The sequence below is a fragment of the Passer domesticus genome, chromosome 4 (genome assembly GCF_036417665.1).
Source record: "Passer domesticus isolate bPasDom1 chromosome 4, bPasDom1.hap1, whole genome shotgun sequence".
Classification (NCBI taxonomy): Eukaryota; Metazoa; Chordata; class Aves; order Passeriformes; family Passeridae; genus Passer; species Passer domesticus.
In genome coordinates this window covers 75,509,884-75,530,357 of record NC_087477.1, presented here as the reverse complement: position 1 = coordinate 75,530,357, position 20,474 = coordinate 75,509,884, and the positions used below count along the sequence as shown (strand labels likewise).

Below are 20,474 nucleotides of genomic sequence, written 5' to 3'. Positions count from 1 at the left end.
CAAAAACCACATGCAGTGCCTTTCATGCATGTTAGCCTGAATTATAAACAAGAGGCCAAAATCTCCAATGGTAAAAACAGGGGTTGCCCAGCTGGAGTAAATGTGCTTAGAAGTGCTGAAAAAGTAGCTCTGTAAACTTGTTAATAAGAATGGTTTTGCTTAAATTAATCTTTATTTCTTCATATAAATCACACCCACTTCTGTAACAGCAGTGAATCTTAGAGCTGTGCATCAGCAAGATGTTCTCCAAAATATTCCAAGATTACTGGCAGTGTTCAATTTTGCCTGACACTTTTCTTGACCTGTTTCTCTGTAACACTGAAAAAATGCCAGATGAGTAATTACAGTCCTGGACACAGCAGCAGAAACCTGTTCTTTAACTTCTACATTTGAATACCTCTTTGTCTTATTTCTGCATATAACCCTGTTCCCTGAAAACAATGACAGTGAAAATGGGAGTGAAGGTGTCTTTGGAGAGAGAAGGCCTGAGGAATAATTTCCTTTGAATTACCTGTGCAAATGTAGAACCTGCACTGCTGCTGGATCATAGGTAAGATTTAAGGCTGTTTTTCATTTTAAACTTGTAACAAGGGGAGCAGCAACTAACAGGAGATTGAAATTAATTTTTTGTTTCATTTAAACGAAAACCTGGTCAACAAAATGTTGATGGGGTAAGGCTGATATGATATTTTTTATTCCTTTTTTTCATCATTAATGGATCTGGCTTCTTACATTTTAGCAAATGCAGTACAATGCTACTTTGCTAGTTTCTTAAAAAGAAATATATTAATCAAAGAACAGCTTTTACAGATATTTTAAAATTATAGTGTAAATCATTAAATACACTAGTTAGCAACTAAGAAATCACAAAACCACTGTTTTATATATCTGAGATGCTAAACTGCAAAACACTAAACTTTGACACTGTGACTGAAATCCCTGCAAGTAATAAAGGCCAACAAATCCAGAAGATTGGACATATGGATATGGATTTTATGCAAAAATTTGTTTTCTCTCTATGGATACACATTCTGGAAGATTCTCCCTTGAAAGAAATAAAAACATGGATGAGTATTTTTACCTTGATATGCATCTTAGCTCTTTTCAACAGACTTAGAGTGGTGTGTCTGGTGCTGTCCGGCCCGAGAGGCACAAGCTGTTTTAGCTGTTCCAAATATAGCCGGAGTTTAGCCCGCCTGCAATCATTAAAAACCAAGAGTTGTAGTGGAGTTGCACCCGAACAGAATCTCCTATATGCAAACACCATCTGTTTGCAGGATCTCTGTGCAGAACTCGAGTCAGCCGTGGCTTCCTTTCCCCTCCCTTTGGCAAAGTTACAGACCGAAAGGTCACTTGAAATGCAGTAACGCTGCTTGGCACACGCAGACAGGAGGCTCATACCTGTATGTCAGAGCAGTTTGCTCAGCCTGCTCAGTCCCATCTTAGCCAAAAGCTCAGACATCTGAGACATCCAGGCAAGGCTGCACACTCAACCTGTGGCTGGGTAAGGCCAACAACCTGGGATTTTGCTCCAAAGCAGTGATTTCTGCAGGCACAGACAGAGCTGTGGGCAGCTGCAGACCCTGATCCCCCTCTCCCCATTCCTATCCCTGCCTGCTGCAATAGGAGACACTCCAGCTATGCAAGCCAAGGGCATCCAGGCAGCTCTTCACAGCTCAGAGCTGTTTCCAGCCACGGTTTCCTCCACAGGGAGGTCCTGATGCCCTTCTCCTCCCTTCTACTGACCCACAGTCCTCCCAGAAGGAGACATTCTTCCTCACACTGCACTGTGTTTATTATAAACACAAGAAGAAACATTTCCAGCGATATTCCTCAACAAGAGGCTCCTGCTTTCTCTGTTATTCCTTTGCAAGTATCACTATTGCTGCTCTCAACAACCTCTCCTGTACTACTGCCGTATCTATCAGTAAAATGAGGATGAAGAAAGAACTATTTCTGCAAATGTTTTCCAAACTAGAAAGCAGCTGGCAATACAACAGTCCATGAAAGAGTTGCTTGACCTATCCAAAACAAGGCAGTGGCCAACCAAAGAACTGCATGGGAGTGTGTTCCTGCAGTTACATCCTGAAGAAAATCTCTCCTGGTTTTAATTCACAGCCCTTGAAGAGGAATCCACACGGTTCTGCAATGAGAAATGGATGTGGAAGTGCTTCCATGAGTAACTGCTATCCTCCTTTCTGCCAGCCTGTGACAGGCTGAGCAAAGCCATGACCTGGAGCTCACACTGCCCTCACAGCCATGAGAGGAACTGAAGCAGATCCCAAGTGTGAGGTGAATAATCATCTTTTTCAAATTTGCTCGATGCTACATGAAGGAAACAAACACTGCAGGGAATTCAACACTTCTGGTCAGGAACGAACCTTCTTTTGAACAATGAGCTCAGAACCACAGTCCAGCATCAGTGTGTGAAATGGACAAACACTCTGGGGCACAAACACTCTTCAGCAGGATTTAATATGCACCAAATGACAAATTAAGCATTTGTAATTGGAATGACTAGTGCAATGTGGAAACAACCTGAGAATTAATGGTGAAAAAACCCAAAGCAAAACAGAACTAATACAGAACAGTAATGACTACATACTCACACATTTAGTTCTGTCTGCCTATAAATCAGCAGTGTACTAGCTAAGAAACCACAAAGCATTTCCATAAAATTTTAATTTTTTTCTTCAAGACACTTAGGGAAAAAGGATTTTTGGTAAAAAATGTGATTGATGACAGATTTTTTGTTTAGGTCTGGGGTTTGATTTTAAGTACAAGGTTCTAAACTTAAGCATCTAAATGCTTTTATTTAAACAGCACCAACAAAGCTGACCAAAGTATTCACAAAAATAGCCCAATCAGATCACCAGGCTGCTACCTTAAACTGGGATATTAATCTTTAAAATAGTGAAATACCCAAATTAGGGACTACTGATATTTATACAGAAAATCTTAACAAAGCAAATTTTTATTTCTGCATCTGTAATCTCTAACAACTACCTGGGGGAGTTGCATTTTAAATACAAAACCTTGTGTCAGGGACTAAATTCAAATAATTTTCTTGTTTTTTAAATGGCCTCTGAACATACCTACATGAGTCTGTTTCACTCAGCCCAACCTGGATGCAACTGTGCTTGGACTGATGACAAGAAAGTGGAGAGTGAAGATGAAGGAGCATACAGGAAGGGAGAGGAGAAAGATGGTATTAAACAGTAAATAGAGAGGTAAACACCTAGAAATGCAATGAGCAATATACTTGGAGCCATTAGAAGTCTGATAAGGAATATACAGAACTGTTGATTGAGATTTATTTAGTATTAATTCTGGAAAACACTAATGAAACCAGACTACATACTAAACTTATCCACCTCTTGCTATTTAAGGAAAGTCTGCTTACCACAGGGAGAAGAAAGCAAGGCTTTAGTGCACTTCCTTGCCATCAACTGGGGAGTTCACAGAAATATCCCCAAGGTTCAGGGGCATGGCTGTGTGCCTTTTTAAAGCACAAACTCTTTTATGTTACCTGCCAGCCCAGTAGGGCAGGACTTTACAGAAGTGCCATAAAGAACATGGGACTGCATCTAAGAAGAGTATTTTTAAGTGACCAGTGAGAAGAATTAAAAGGGCTGAATATGAACAAAACTGCTTTAAGGCTTTTTCAGTACTACCAGCTGATACTGATAGCAGTAAATGCAATAAACTTGCTGAAAGACCTCCTCTAACTTCACTTTTTTTTTTCTTAAAAGGAGTTTTTGTTTCATCTAATTACTCAACCCCTATGAATCCATTACAGATTTTAAAGCATAAGCTTTACATAGATCTTTACATAAATGCAGACATGTTTATGTGACTAATTTGTATATTATAATCAATAGCATAGATTGTGAATGCACAAAAAGAAAACCAGCCCACCACAACCGCTCTAGTACTGGAGTAAATATCCCCACGTTTTTCATCCTGCATGTCTTAGAAAAAACTGTAAGAATGTAAGAAAACATTTCAGGCATGTTACGTTAACAGATCACACCAGCAGGAACAAGGGACTCAAACTTCACAGCAGATAAGTTGTCTTGTACAGACTCTGCCAGCACTAATTTCTCTCTTTTTCTGCAGGGACCTGACAGCTTTTGCTTTTCCTCGGCTGCCTGTGACCACAGGAGGAGGGAAAGGCACTCACAGACGTAATCACAGCCAGAGCTGCTTTGTGTTTTGCAGCTCACGCCTTAAATTCCACCTAAAAAAATAACAAAAAGGGAATAAAAAAAAAGCAGCCTGTCAGAGCAACAGGGTAACAGTCTCTGTGCATGAAACACGGTTGAAGTTGGGTAATTATGCTCTGCTCCAGCTTCCAACCCCAGTGTGGTATCAGGCCTGGACACCAGAGCTGACAGAAAAGGGCAATTTCCTCATCTCAGGGGGATGCACAGAAATATCCCCCTCATCACTGATACTGATTTCATCTGGGAAGGCAGGGATCTAAAAAATGCCACCCAAAATCCAAATCAAGCCTGCAGCTCTCTGTTTTGGGTGCAGCCCCACATATGGAGAGGTGCATGGGTGTCTGATTTATCACCCTGTCCTTTGTGCCAGATGATAAAGGGCTTTCAGATGTTCAAGACCCCAGTGTTTCTCCCTAAGCAGGTTCACAGCAGGGTCCTCTCAGTCTGCTTTACAGCTTTCTAATGCTTGATAAGCCCAGGCTGGTCAGCATTCCAGGGCAGGGGCCATGTCTAGCAGCTGTCTGGTGGTTCCTCACATTCACGCAGAGGACAAAGCCACCTGCTGCCATCTGACCCAAAGGCTACCAGCAGGAACTGCCTTAAACTGGTTTTGAATCCACGTAAGCCATGATGGGCAGTAGAGGCAGGGCTTCCAGAGCCCATGGCACAATGAACTGGAGCCCACAGCATGGAGGGAAAAGCAGCAAAAAGGTGATATTAATGCTTTTCCTATAGAACAAGGACATCCACCAGAAGACCATCACAGGAAGACCACTCACTGACTCTAGTCCTTGGACACTTCAGTTTGCTCAAGTGTTTGGCTGTGAAAAGGCAGGTTCACCACTTCTCAAAGAAAGGGTTGCCATACAAAGGTATATTAAGATCTTTGACCCTAATCAATTTCATAATTGTGTTAAATGAGTCTATTAAATAATAGTCAATAAGCTTTGCTGCATATACGAAATCCCAGATGGAAATCCAAGCAGCACACCAAGAAATGGAATACTAAGATGCAGAGAAAAAAAAGAAAGAAACAAGAAAGTCCATTGTTCACCCTGGATAATCTTCATTCCAAGGAAACTGCAACAACTCCAAGAAATTCCTACAACTACTTGACAGGCGGTTGCAATGGGAACAAAATACTTCTCTGTAGGGCTAAATAATACAACTAAAGGCAATGGCAGGGGATTCAGAGGTTGAGGGTGGGCATTGGGAAACAAATTTTTTATTGGGGCAGTGGTGAACAACCAGAATAGGTTGCCCGGAAAGGCAATCCTTGGAGGTTCTTAAAGATTAACCCAGACAGAGCCATAAACATTCACAGACACACATCCATGTCCATGAACATGTAAACCCAAGATTGCCTGTAACCCCTCAGCATTTGACTCACGAGATTGCTCCCATTCATGTACCAGCAACACATGCCCAGCTGTGTGGCTTAAACCTGTGCCACTCTGGTTGGCAGACTGCTGGTAGGTTGTGGAGTGGCCTGATCCACTGCAGCCTTTCCACAGGGGCTCTCCAGGGCTTTGTCAGGTCCAGCACAGCAGAGAGAAATGGCCTGCAGCCAGCCAGACAGCAGAGAGCTGCTCAAGCAGCAGTAGCACAGTTTTCTGACAGCAGCAAAGGTGTGTTTCCTAAACCATTCGAGTATAAATCTACAGGCTTTATTTAGAGGCCACTGAGCTGCACAAAGCCAGCTGCAAAGGCAAGGTGCATATCCCAAAGGAGCTGCTCAGTCCTCAGCGTGGCATGCCTCAGCCAGGCCCTGGTGACATTAAATGGCCACAGACACTCATGATGCAGGGTGACATTACTGAGTTCCTGTGAGATGTGTGCCTGTCCATCCTGCCACCCCAGCTGGGCACTCCCTGCACACAAGCTTCCAACAGCCCTCCACGTGCTCATGGTAGGTAGCACGGGGTGGGCATTTCCTGGAAGCTGCATCCAAAGATAAACAGTTCCCACTGCTGGCATCGTGTTCCTGACTGCCAGAGGTCACTTGCTGAAAGTGTCAGAAGGGCCATGCTCATCTATTTCTGAACAATTGTGAGCAAGAGCATAAAGCTCACTACAGAGAAGTCAAATTGATGACAAGTGCTCACCTTGCACATCCTCCAGGTCTCACTGCCCCCACAGGGCACAAGAATGACTCTCACATGTACCCATTCTCTGCTCACCCACAGCTGGCTGTGGAAAGGAAGGAGCAACTCTATCAGCAGCCTGTCATCCTGTGGGAATCCCAGAACAGTTCTGTCTGCTCCACACCTGCTCCCTGCTCCTAGCAGTCTGGCAATAGACCTGTCCTGGCCATACTGGCATCTTAGATACACAGCATGTCCAGCTGATGGAGGAAGGATCTGGAAGGTTAGGAAATGGCCAAAAAGCCACTAAATGTCTGTATTCCCATGCTGCATGCCATGATTTTCCCTTCATGCTGGCTGCAGCAGTTGGCAGGGTTATACACGATGCTGCTTCCACATGCACAGTCCATTATACCTCTCACACACCACTGAAGCAGGCATGAAACAATGCTGGCCTCACAAGCAGGCCCTAACTGTGCTTCCTGTAGGGCACCTTAGTGCTAAAAACACTTGTGTGACTGAACCTGTGTCTGTGTTTCAGATGTTCCAATTTACTCCACTAAACCAGCTCTCTGTACAGGAGGTTGGCATACCCTCGAATCAACTGCTAGATATATTTGTTTGGTGCTCTTCTGAAAAGACAAGGACACTATAGATCAAACTCATACAAGCCACACCAGTGAGAATAACCAATAGATTTGAAATAGATATAAAAATTAAAAATGTGTCACTTCTGTACTGTAATCATTTTGGTCCAAAAATCAGACAGCATTAGACCCTATCACAAGACAAATTCAGTACAAACATAACAAAACTAAACCTCCACTTCAAAGAATAGAAAGATATTCGAAATTAAACTAGAAGACACATTATTACAAACTGGACAGAGTTACCTAAGCATTTCAGATTCCTTCTCTAATGTTTCACTTCTTTTTCCACATTCAAACCTATCCTGTGCAATGAAGTTAATACACAAAGGTTTAAATATAGAGCAGTTACTAAATTTTTCATTGTTGCATAAGGACTGTGTAATCTGGCTTAATAATGTGCATAGGGTAACGTCAGAGAAGAATCTCTGCACCAAAAATTAACTTCTGGAGTCAAATGTTATCCAGACACACTATGAACTAAAACAGTCTGGCCCAAGACCACAACTCTGGGTCACAGACTCCAGCAGTGAACTAACGGTTGTGCTCCCTCCTTAAAGCAAGGTGATTTTATCTCCCTGCCATACATGAAATTCAGCATAAAATACAGAAGTGAGCTAACTGCAATTGTAAGACAGTCGTGTTTTTACAGGAAGACTCTTCACAGATTTATTTATGAAATGCAAATACCTGCGTACAGGGAACACTCGAGTTTTAGACAGAATCAGCAAAGAGAAGCTCAGGATACTTTATGACATGCACTGGGTCAGGATGAACACTGACAGCATCATTACTCATAAACACCATTATTTCAAAGTTTTTTAAAAATGCAGAAATGTTGCAGTAAAAACTTCCCCAGTGTGACTTCAGGGCTCACCTGCCACCAAGGTAAAACGAGGGTGAGAAACTCTGCCTGCCTCCTGATACCAGCTTCAATCCCTTCTTACTGGAGCTTGACACAACAAGGCAACATCTTTGAAGGGCTGCAGCTCTTTTTATTCTGTGCACAGTCACACCCTAAAGTGGTAACAGAATTTTGCTGCAAATTGTTTTAATGAAAATTTAATATATTCATATTATTTTGTGTAGTCCTGGATATCATGGCCACATATGCAATGTTGGTAATCATGTAATTATATACCCAACTCTGCTTACTAGAAGCTGGTACTCAAGCAGACTTGCCTTGCTCCTCTTTAAGCTAACACTTTTATTAAAGTGTCAGGAATTACATATTTACATCTCTACAAGACTTTTTGTAACCTACCAAAGATGACTGTACTAATTAAAACACATTTGTTTACAAAGGCATTTAAAGAGATTATTTATAAGCTTCCAGCTTACGAAATCACAGAAATTCAATCAGATAAATGGTTCTAAAGAAACCTATTTATTAATGATTCAGACAGTATTTAGCATATCTCCAGCAAAATATTAAACATAATGGAAGACAACGACCCTCCACTGCAATAAAAAATCCTGTTTCTTTCAGATTTATTTCACTCAGAAACACTTTTAATACTTTCTCCTCTTCAAAGGATATCTCAAATACTTCTATTTTTCTACAGGATGCTCTAACTCACACTTGAGCTGCACAATCTATTTTGACTACACAACAAATATGCTTTAGTGAAAAGGAAAGAAAACCTCTTAGTATTAAAGCACTGTACCATAGCAAGGCACCCAGTGTGCAGATTGCTCCGAGATGTGTGAAAAGCTTGCTCACAGCTGAGTGCCTTGGAGTCAAACCCAGAAAATGCAGTCTTGCTCTTACAGCAAACCTCTTGGCTTTTTATTATCCAAGGAAAGATAAACCAAACACCAGGAAGCTGAGGGTCTTTTTCACGGTAAAAACAGATGCTGAAGTTTGCCCACTGGTGGAGATTCATCCATGGCATTTTTTGTCTGTGTCTAACACCTCACAGGGCCTCTGCAACTAAATTCAGCAGTAAAGTCCACATGGAAACTGAAAGGGAGAAAGAGCAGCAAGTGCCTAATTGCAGTGATTGTTAGTGAATTAAATGCAACAGCCCTGCAACCACCCTCTTTATTTACTGTGATATTAACTGGAGTTTCATCCTCAATATGCATTTCCAGCATGCTGAATACTTGTGTGCATCTGCTCTGTTGAATTGAAAGCAGCCACCTTGGAAGTGTCCAAACATGGGATAACAACTGCTGCAAGTGCCCCTTACCATCACAAGCTTTCAGAGAGTCAGTGCTGCTCTGGACTTATCTGCAAGTTTTCACACGAATACTGCTCAGCAATGTCAGTTCCTAATGCTAAGGCAATAGAAGAAAACCTCTGCTGCCTGTTAACACAGCCTATGATTTCCATGTTTTGCACATTTTATCACTCTGAAAAATATTTTGGTTCTTTTACACTATATCTAAATGCACACTACAGCAGTTACAGTGCATTTTATTTACTTTCCCTTAGTGCCACTTCAGCCCACTAGCTGAGTCCAGGCTCCACTTGACCTTTACCTTTTCACCTTCCAAAAGATGCCACTTGTTTTAGAACACATACATGGAACCAGAACTTACTCCTGCGTCTTTCAGTACACATTAGTTAATGGAAGCATCTGCAGTGCCACAAATGCATGCATTTTTGGCCAGTTAAGCCTCTTGGCAGCAGTGCACAGAAAGCTAGCTGGGATGCAAACTGGGAACAGGCAGTAGCTGGTCTGTGAGAGGGAACCTGCTGACTCCTACAAGAGGGAATACCTGGCAGACTTTGCTGCCCATGTCACCTCCTTTTTCTCTCCCACCATTACCCATCCCTCAGTAGCTCCTTGCTGAATGCAGTGACAGTTGCCTGTCCTAAGTTACAAGCATGGGGCTACATCAACATCTCCTCATCTCTCCAAATTTCCACAAGGAGACTTTGATGCACTTTATGCTCTGGTTCCCACCAGAAGGTGAGCTGTGGTTACCCATGTGCTGCCACAAGCCGGGGACATCAGCTACGACAGCAGCTTCCAAGGCTTGCTTTGGGCTGGAATGACCCTGCAAAGCAACGTGGACAACAGCAGCACCAGAGCCCTGAGCAGAGCCTCAGCAGCTGGTGCCTCCAGACTGCCCAGTGCTGTCCCTTCAGGAACCCACCCAGCAGCAGCACAGACTGATGAGCGTCCCAGAGTCACACCTGACATGGGCCACCAGAAGAAACAAAAGCCCTGTGGCACAGAGCCTGCTGCTGTACTGCTGCCCAGCCTTCTCCCACCGGAGCTCTGCTGCCTGCGAAGTGAGCACGAGCTGTCAGGAGCGCGCGAGGTGTGACAGAGACGTGTCACACGACGGGGCACGCGCGCCCACGTCCCCACAGAGCGGCGCAGGAGGGGCTCAGAGCAGCACTTGGCAAGGCAGGGCCACCTCAGCAAGGACTCCAGGGCAGAGGGAGCACCAGCAGCTCTGACTGGTACCTGTCTGACCCACCGGGGAACCAGAGCCTGAGCCTCTGCAGCACTAAGAGCTGCAGGACCATCATCTGACCACTCTCATCTCCTCTCCTTGGTTTTTTCTAGACTCCTCCCTGCAGGCAGGCTTCTCCTCACAGCTTCAGCCATCCCACTGTCTTAAGCTGCTCTTATTTGAAGAGCAGCCATGAAAGGTTTAAAAGCCCTTCATTGTTCTTGGATCTCGGCAATAACTAACAGCAACACCCAGAAATCTGAGATGTACTTCATGGGAAATGTCAACAGGAATTTACAAGCTATACAGGGATTCTCAAAAGCATCACAAGCAAAAGTAATGGCAGCTGGATATCATTTGTCTTTCCTGGATGGTATCCATCATAAATTTACATGTATGAGATTCTACATCCTTTGACCATAGGCAATAAATCTCTGACCTTGCAAGAATCTGAGGCAACAGAAATCAAACATTATGCAAACAGCTGAAACTCATTGCAGTATGTTTTTGCCCTTGTATGGACTTCTTTTCTTCTTCAAAAAGGGGAAAAAAAGGAGATTCCAACCTATATTTTAGCATTTCAGCCTTTAGGTTGTGCTCATCTATAAAGAACAGTTTTCTATATTTTAAACCTTCAAAGTCAATGTCAGACAAATAGGAGCAATTCTTAGAGCTATAGAAAAGGAATTTCTTTTTCAGGTGTCTTCTATTTTTAGCCCTGTTATCTACTGATTGTCTTTAGCATTTACCTCTCTAACACTTTTAAGCAATAGTGAGGGAGGTGTCACCTGGTACCACGAGCTCAGCATCACACAGTACCTACCTAATCCAGTGCCTGGTAGAGAAATACATGAATGATGGAAATACCATTGTACATACTGAAAACAGAGTCAAAAAATCTAGTCAGCCATGCTTTTAATAAACTTATTTAATACTTTGTTCAGCCAGCCACCCATTTGTTTTGCACATTAAAATGTGCACACTGCAATTTAGTAGTCCTCCTAAATTAGACCTCTCAAACCCATCTGTCTTACTGGCACTCAAGTTTCTTAGATTACACTGCAGGGAGACTCAAGTTTGTCTGCTACCTCAGAAGAGTGTCAGACCCAATTAGATAAGGAAAGTGCTGCCACGAGATCATGCCATTACAGGATCAAGCAGTTGTAATTCCCACTTGACGTGACATGGAGGCTCACACGTATTCACACACTGCCCATGGAACCAGCAGTGGGTTAAGATGTGCAGCAGTAAAACTTTGGCTTTTGCTGGCAGTGGAGCACCACAAAGCAAATTTGCACAGCACATCCAAAGCCATGATGTGAGTCTGCAGACCTGCAGGTGTGTTGGCTTTCACCACCTGTCACAGTACTCTTGTAAGGAGTTTGTCAAGGACTGCAGAGTGGGTTAAAGAAAATGACATTGATTTAAACAAGGAAAAGCTGTGTAACAACAACAGGTTTGCACTGGGTTTACACACAGAGGGGAACAGGATGACAGTGATAATTTTTCACAACTTAACCATCCACCACCAGGTGGCTGGAGAGGATGCAGTCTGTCCCCCCAGAAGTGGCTCCTGGGAGCTCCATGTCCCTCTCACGTGGGGCTTCAGGAGCAAGGTGCAGCTCAGCTCTGTGCACATGAGCTACACGTTTATCGACTGACACCCCAGAGCAAGTCACTGCTTACAAATCAGCTCATGGCTTGAAACCGGCTTTAATTATCAGACTGTTTCCCCACATCAAAATGCTAAGCAAGAACATCGTGTCTCAGGACAGCTGCCAACAGGAAGGATCTTAAAAAAAAGTGTGGGGGAGACTACAATGCTTAAATAAGCCTAGAGAAGTTGAGCTGCAGCACAGCACTAAGCCAAGAGAGCACACTACTGGGCCTAGTGAGCTTTTTCTGCCTAATTTTAAACCTCCCTATAGACCTAGTTATTTTGTACATATGTCAAATGAGGGGAGAAATGTGTTCAAGATTTATTTTTTTTTAATACCACCGTGTGATGCCAAATTAAAGGAGAGGCAAGTCAAGTTGAATTATTTTAGCTAAATTAAAAACATGCATTGCTGTCACACACTGAGCACAAGGCCTAGGGATAGCAGACAGCCAGGATTAAGCAGCCTTTTCCTGCATCAACTTAAATGAGTGTGAAGCATTAATATTTGCAATACCTGATACCTGTGACTGAGGCTTTATTGTCTATTGTACCTTGATATCCAAATACCAAGTATTCAGTTTAAGCAGCCTGACAAATGCTGTAGGGACTCCAGCTTCCAGTGCACAAGGCATTGGAAGAAAGACAGCAATTTACACCACAGTTTTAAAACCCATCAGAGTTAAGGCAACTCTGTCTCCACTTCAGCACCTAAACAATTACTTGCTCCTTCACAGTGGTAGGAAGTTTTAAGCTCTGATCAGGAAACTATCAGAAAGAGATATTTAGTGTTATGTGTTACTTTCATTTTTGCTTCTGCTATTACTTCCTCGGCACATGCACCTACCAAAGCCTCATGGCCATCTTAGAGGGAGCAGCTAATGATGGCAGCTTGAGCATGCACAAATGAATTGACTTTATTGGGGAAGGAAGTGGTGGGTGTTGCTTTTACCAACAAGTGCAGATACTTGAGGGGTGTTCCAGTGAGACAGCTGAGGTGCCCTGGGACAACAGCAGGGTGCCTGTTCCAGCCAGCTGAAGGCTGGTTCAGACCCCAAGTGAGAACAACAAAGGAAGAGAAGAAATCACACTGAAGTAATTAAGAATACATGTCCCCAAATGTCTTGCTGTATGTCTCCAACTCCCTCATTTAAACCTTGTAATTAGAGGTGAATGGAAGACAGTGAGGTGTATGTATAAACAAATTTAGGGGCAGGATTAAATGCACTGACTGTAATTAAAGATGGTCACTTCCAAGGCTGCAATGGGTACTTTTACTTTCAGGTGAATTAAAAGCTGAATAACACCTATTTCTGCTGCCACCCCCTCTGTCCAAAAAACAAAAAAAAGAAAAAATCTGGCATCAAGGGACAGTGGAGACTTGCAGATATCTGACAGTCCTGCCTCCAAGTTCAGATATAGCTTGCCATACCACCAGTAGTGCCTTGTTTATAATTTAATTTCCCACCTACTTCCCTTTCCACTGAACAGTACAAAACTAGTTGTGTCTGAGCCAGCTAAGGTGCAGTTGAGCAGAACCTGAAAATTATCTATCTGGAGATGATAAGGTACGGAACATCTTTCAAAACTGTGCCCCCCATCCCTCCTTCTTTCTTCCCTGCAAAACTCAGCTCAGATTTCTTAAGTGCAATGTCCTGAGGTTACATGGCAATGGAAGGAAGCGCCAGAAGTTTGGACTCACTTGCCATGTGAGTATGTAAAGTCAGGCAGTGGGAACCAAGACACCCAACAGTCTATTTAAAACACCTCTTAGCACCTACACCCAATAACTGCTTCTAGCAAACATACACAACAAGCTCCCAAATTTCCCTAGCAGAAATTATTTGCTCCACCCATGTTGTTCATTGCAGCAGTCAACACAACAGCACTTACCAATCGGGATTAAGTCAGCTTTCTTGGGGAATTACAGGGTTTGCTACCTTTATGTTTTGTAAATACCAGCTAATGTGCTATGTAAGACACAGAGTGTCTGTGCAGCTGGTATTTGCAAACACTGATGGTATTCCTAACTTCAATAGGAGCTGCTGAGTCCTGGCAGCAATTACATGCCAGGCAGGCCCCTTATTTAGCACCTTGTATCTTCATTTAGTTACCCAAATTGAACCATCAAGGAAAGAAAAGCAGATAAATCTGTTAGGCATCAATCCCAGGGAGGCAGCTGGGAGGAGAGGACTCACCACCACTACTCCAGCCTTTTACAGGCGTTTTACCACCTTCAGATGTAGTCTTTGACTGTTACACAAATCTGCTTTGTTGCAATAAGGTAGAACCGAATAAAGGCTTTCTTCATGTAGGGCATGTAGCCTGCAACCAGAGTTATTAGTTTTTCAAGTCAGATTGCAACATGACCTCATGTACATACATCCAAGCCCACACCTCTGCTGTGTTGCCTGTGCCAATCTCCACGCGCTACTAAATTAGTCACACTAATTTGTGTAGAAAAAGGCTTGTGCAACATAAACTACCATTAAACAATAATATTAGCCAATTGACATCCTTTGACAAGTCCTGTCACTCTGCTCTGACCTAGAAGGATGTGTACATAGCTCAGAATACATATTTCCATCTCAAAAGACAACACTCTATCAAAGTCCCAAAACAATTCTCTCCTTCCAAACCCAGGGAAGGCTGGGTAGAAGGACTATCTTTCCATTCTTGTGGAATGCACAGTTCTTTAGGACAAGAGGAGTCTGTTTTCAACTGGATCCCATGCACAAGGAAGGGGATGGGGGGAAGTTGTTTTTGGTTTAGTTTTTCCCAAAAAGGCCCAAGTTTAACTTCTGTGAAGGAACAGCATTATGCTTTTTCACATTTATGATCTGCTGTCTAAATGCTCATGCTCAGCACAGTTTCTGGAACCTGTTCTGCATCCTCTGCAGCTGCCCAGATGTGATGCAGGTTTTAGCCTGCAGGCAGACACAGCTCCTACTGAAATTCCCTGGGCATGAGGCAGAGCTGGGCCCACAGTCTGCCAGTGTACCAAGGGGAAAAAACACAGATTAAAAATTACTTGACCTGCAAAGGAATTCTGTGCAGTAAATCTAAGCACAAGTGTCTGCTGACAGAGACCACGAGGGAAAAGGAGCACGAGCTACACCAGGGAAGTACACACCGTTCCATTCAGAAAGAGACATTTTCAATTTGGGACCAGGCCATGGTACATCCAACACCCAAGTGGGGTAGTCACTCCAGGGAAAGGAGTGCTAAAAATAGAGCTACAGATGCCAATACAGCACGGAGGCAGGGAGCAACTCACAGAACACACCCACCTCCTCCAGCTGAGGTTGATTCCTTTTTGTCTGCTCCAAGCAGGGACACAGGGACGGGAGTGCTCGTGACATACTTGGGAGAAAATAAGCCAGCCTCCTGCAGATCTGGTGTGAAGCCTGAGTGCAGAGCCAACCTTGCCTTAAAGAGCTGGAGCTGCACTGCTGACTTTCAGGCACACTGCTGCTTCTTCAAACCACAGCAGGTACCACTTCTGTACATTGGTCTGTGGGCTTCCACAGACCTGACTGGCTGGGAGTCAGCCAAGGATTCCCATTGCATTATGTAAGAACCATTTCAGAGGCCAGCTTCTTGAAGTCCATTAGCTGCCTAAATACCTTTAAAAAAACAAAAATCAAATTCCAGCTCACTTGCCCAGATGTAGCTAAGCAAGCTTAAAAACCCTCTTTTTCAAAATACCTAATTCAACTTAATTTTTTTTGTCCTCCAATCGGGAAGCAATCACCATCAGGCCTCTCTTCCCCTGTATGCAGGGAGTGAGCACCTACCTGTCCTGAAAGTACCAGAAAATCTGGCCCATCCATCTCTACTTTATACAAGTCCTGCCCACTCTCTCTGCCATGCTGGATCAGAACTAGCCAGGTCAATTAGCAGATGCTGAAAACATAAACCACCTTCTACAAAGCCCATTAGAGGCTGACACACAATGGACTTATGTTTGAAGAGAGGGATGAACAAATTCAAGTGGAAAAAAATGCATGCACTTGGTTTCTCACCCATCTGCTCCCTGTTGGCTGCTTGGCTGGCCAGGAAGCACAGAGCTTTCTGGAGCCCAGACCCAGAACTCCACTCATGCTCCACAGTCCAAAGCTGACTTCAGCAGGAAAAAGGACATAATAATTGAGTCCAAACTGTATTTTAGTCCCATCTTTCTTTGCAAAATAGCAGCTTTGTCCAAAGCATGAGTATATGGACATCTCTGATACCTGTAATATAAGTTCCTGAGCAGATTAATTTTCAAGCTTTGTCTACTCAATACACTCCTCCTTTCCAAATCAGCAGTGTAGGTAGGAAGACACATTTGTTGGGAGTGCATCATCAGGTGAGCTGCTCTGTGCACTGAAAAGACAGCAGTTCAGTGTATAAGTATCCACTGCAGCAATGGCAGCAGGTACTGCAGGACAAGCCAAAGTTCCAGACAGTTGCTGACTGCCCAGAGATAGGGCAACAGTGAGGAAAGAACAGCATTTAAGTACAAAGTTTTAAACCTCCCAATTTCTTTAATTCCACAGATCTGTCAGACTCCAAAGCATGGATCACTTCAGCAAAAGCACAGGATTAAATCTCAGTTCTGCAAATCCAGTTCTTTACAGACTTTGCTAAACACGCTCTGCAAAAAAAATTATTACAGAGATTTTTTATGCCTGGAAGAGGCAATGCCTGGGGGGGACTGTAAGCTGAGTTTCAGCCTTGCACTGGCTGAGGCAACACCAGTCACCTGCTCACTACAGCTGGAACCCTCAGAGAAGCTGGAGAGGGGGAGCAGATCCCAAACCAGGGGGGCTTTCAGCTCACAAGTCAAATTGACACTCCTAAGACATCACCTTGCTTAAGGAGTGAAAATGTATGTTTATTGCAATTCACTGGGATTGTAATAAACCATTTCAAACCAACCAGATGGTGAAAAGAAAGTTATTTTCTTGACAAGAAAACCAGAAGAAAGACCTAGTACAGAAGTTAGATTCCACTAGCAAGACAACGCGGTTCCCACCACTAACACAGCAGCCACATTATCTGAATGGTTTATGTACAGTCTGGACAGATCCTAGAAATGGCAGCAATTTTTATAGACCCATTATAACAATGAGATCTTTCCCAGGTCAGCAAGACCCATCCAGCACAGCACTTTCCAGGAAACAGCAGCCAAAACTGGATGCTTATGAAAAACATTAAACTGACAGAGAAGTGAACTCTAACTGCTCTGTACTGTAAATTAACACTGTAAATTCACACTGTCACTCAGAGAAGCCATCCCACCCTCTCCCTGTGACACATCAGGGTGTGCCTGTGACAGTGAGCTGGCTCAGGAAGGTGACCTGGCCAAAGGAGGAAGCTTCTCCCCTCCTGCTGTGCTGGCAGGAAGCAGGACCCAGGAGCACCCATGTGCAACCAGGGCTGGGTTAAATTCCTGATGGAAGCAGAGCAGTGAGACACTGGGTGACCCTTCCCTGGAAGGGCTTTACCTCCAGCACCAGTTCAGGGGTTTCCTCAGTTAGTGGTGGCACCACTGGCATGATGGATCAATGCAGTTACAGCTTTATGCTGCACAGCACTGCTAACCACAATGGCAATTTGTGATTCTGAAAAGGCAGCCCATAATAAAAACAAACATTAAGCATTGTTTTGGTGTGCTATTATTTCAATGACCTTTCAGTTCTGTTTCAAAACTTCCAAGTGTATCACAAACTGGCAATTACATGCTTTTCATTAACCCTACAGTTTACTAACATGAAGGGCCACAGAGAAGATTTCAGGACATCCATCTACGCATTCTCTCAGCTTATATAAACTTCAAACACCAAGCAGCTCTGGTGGGTGAAACTGCTGTACCAATGAATGTAAGTGTGCTCTTGAACGTGCAATTCCTCTATGAGAAAACCACCTATCAGGACTTAACTTCACAGGCACCTGCTCTGTTTTCTGTATCAGCTAACGTTGTACATAATAATGCTCCCATCAAAATATATATTGCTCAAAGCAATATATATATATACATCAAATATAATCTAATAATATATCAAAGACTGTATTTCTGTAGAGATACCCATTCATGCACATGATGATGCAATACAGAAACTTTGTTCTGGCAAGATTTTAGCTTTAAGGACTGCACAAAACTTGCATGAGTGTTAACTTCTGTGCACAAGGGAACACTTTCAGCCTCCCCCAGTCAGCACTCTACACAACACATACATTAAGCTCCTTTGGGAAGAAAGAAAGGTTTGGGGTTTTTTCCATCTTTAAGGTTTTGTAAATCACTGTGTCTCATGTATTCCCCATTCTCTCTTCTTGTACTTCTCAAAGTCCAGGGCTGTCTCACTCAGTTGATCCAGGCCAACTCTGCAGCAGTCTCAGCTTGAACAGCAATGCCTGGTTTTTACCTCCACCTGGCTCAGCTCATCAGCTTTTGTGGACCTGGGACCTAGATCAAGCCACACCAGGGTCACACAGCACTTCTTCAGCTCATATGGTGCCAGTCTGGGGACAGCAGCACGTGGCTTGCTGATTTTGAGGTACACCTATTCATTTCCTCACTAATTCTTAAAAGCTGTTCTTTAAAATCATCAGGTTCCACGAGCTGTTTCCAAAGACTTTCCCAGGGAAAGGGCAAGACCTTGAACCCCTCCTGCAGCAGAGCTCCTCATGGCCAGGCAGGACTGAATGGCACCAAAGAAGGTCTGATGGGTTGATCCCAGTATCCTCTGTCAGGGCTCCATGTGCTTTCACAGGAGGTGTCTCTTCCTTGCACAAGCTGGGGAGAAGACCACAGGTGACAGCCCAGGGCAGGTTCTTCTGCCTTCACAGAGCAGTGTGGAGATCTCAGCACAATCTTCAGGAGGATACACCTTGGCTTTTACCTTCTAATGTAGAACTAGTATAAACTGATGCAAATAAATGAGATTATGCTGTGTCTTCGAAAGAAGCTTATGTCTCTCATGAATTCTTGGGTGTTTTTTTAGACTATGAAAGCTGAATTCCTCTACACAGCTGTCAGGTCGATTTAAAAATTTCCTTGCAAAAAGTAATGATTACTAATTTACTTACTATTTATATTGCTCTGTGAAAGCCTACAGCCTAATGGTCTGGCTGAAAACAACAAAAAATACCTACATGAATATACACATTTGTCACTAGGAACTAGTTACATGCAAGTGCCACTCTGACTAACCTGTCTGTAATTATTAAAATATCTTCTGGGACCTCAGCTGTCCCTAGGATAGAAGATTTCTTGCCTTCCTGCTTTTTATTTAGGGATTTCCTGTTTCATGGCTCCAAGATGCACACCTTAAATGCACAGGACCAAAACAAGACTGCCATTAGAGGGATGAGTCCTTACAGTTTCCCTGTAACAAACCCACACTAAAGTTCTGAGCAGGATATTCTAGGGAGACTTAAAGCAGAGAAGGAATTTCATGTATGAATCGCTGAGAAACACTTTACCATAAATGTAATCTGAATTCTATCATATAATGAATTTTTTTTTCTTGGAATTACATTTCTGCTTTTGCCTTCCTCTGAGCACCCCCTCAAGAGCACACAGAAAAGAGACCCAGCAGTACAAAACACAAAATGAAGTGGTAGTGCCAAATGGCCAAGCCAGCACACACAGAGGTCAACCACTGCTGTTCCCACTGACACCAAAACTGGAGATAAAACCTCTGATGTGCAGAACCCAAAACAGCACCCTGCGCATGAATGGCTCCCGTGGCTTTCCAGTTACCAGCATCTCTGGCCACCCTGACGCAGGACTCGGGGCTGTGTAAATGAGGAAGCCATTTCCCTGCCCTCAGACACCACGTGAGGGACTGGGCACGGAGCAGGACACGCGGCCGTTCCTCTCCTCCTCCTCCTCGCCAGGCTCCTGTGAGATAAGCGGGTGAGCCCTGCCAGAGCAGCATCATGGCAGTGCTGAGTCAAAGCGCTGGCCCTGGAAAGGGGACACCTCCAAAATCAACACCCAGTGCTTCCCAGCTGGCAGGGCAGGGCTGCACCGGAGGGGGAAGGCAGGCTCTGCTGCAGGGACACAGCACTGTGTGAATCTTCCATTAAACCGTGCAAGACACTTCATAGATCTTAATGTAATTTCAGTTAAACACAGGGAGAAACACTATGATTGGTATTATCTGCTCATACACCCACAGTGCTGGAGGAGGGGGTTGTTAAAAAGAAGAAAATAGAAATTGCAGGAGTCCTTCACACCAATACATCAGGCAGCTAGAACTGTACACACCTCATCTGCTTTTGTGAACACCCATTTGCACATACAAGGATCTTGCACTAATTTGCAGGTTCTCACCAGGAATAATAAAAATCTGGCTTGAAGTGTAGTTTAACTGCAGGAGGCACAGCAAGCAGCAGCAGTTAGAAACATTAGTTGTATAATCACAAGACATACTGTGCAGTTTACCTATTTTGACCT

At 43.6% G+C, this 20,474-nt stretch overlaps 1 protein-coding gene across 3 annotated transcripts in view; it reads right to left on the bottom strand.

Annotated features, from left to right (window-relative positions):
* Positions 1–20,474, bottom strand: part of MXD4 (MAX dimerization protein 4) — a 39,030-nt gene that overhangs the window by 5,795 nt on the left and 12,761 nt on the right. For all 3 annotated transcript variants that reach the window (XM_064418891.1, XM_064418894.1, XM_064418893.1), the window contains exon 4: positions 1,082–1,196. In XM_064418891.1, coding sequence (XP_064274961.1) covers positions 1,082–1,196 — 115 coding nt within the window. The remainder of the gene's footprint in view (positions 1–1,081; positions 1,197–20,474) is intronic.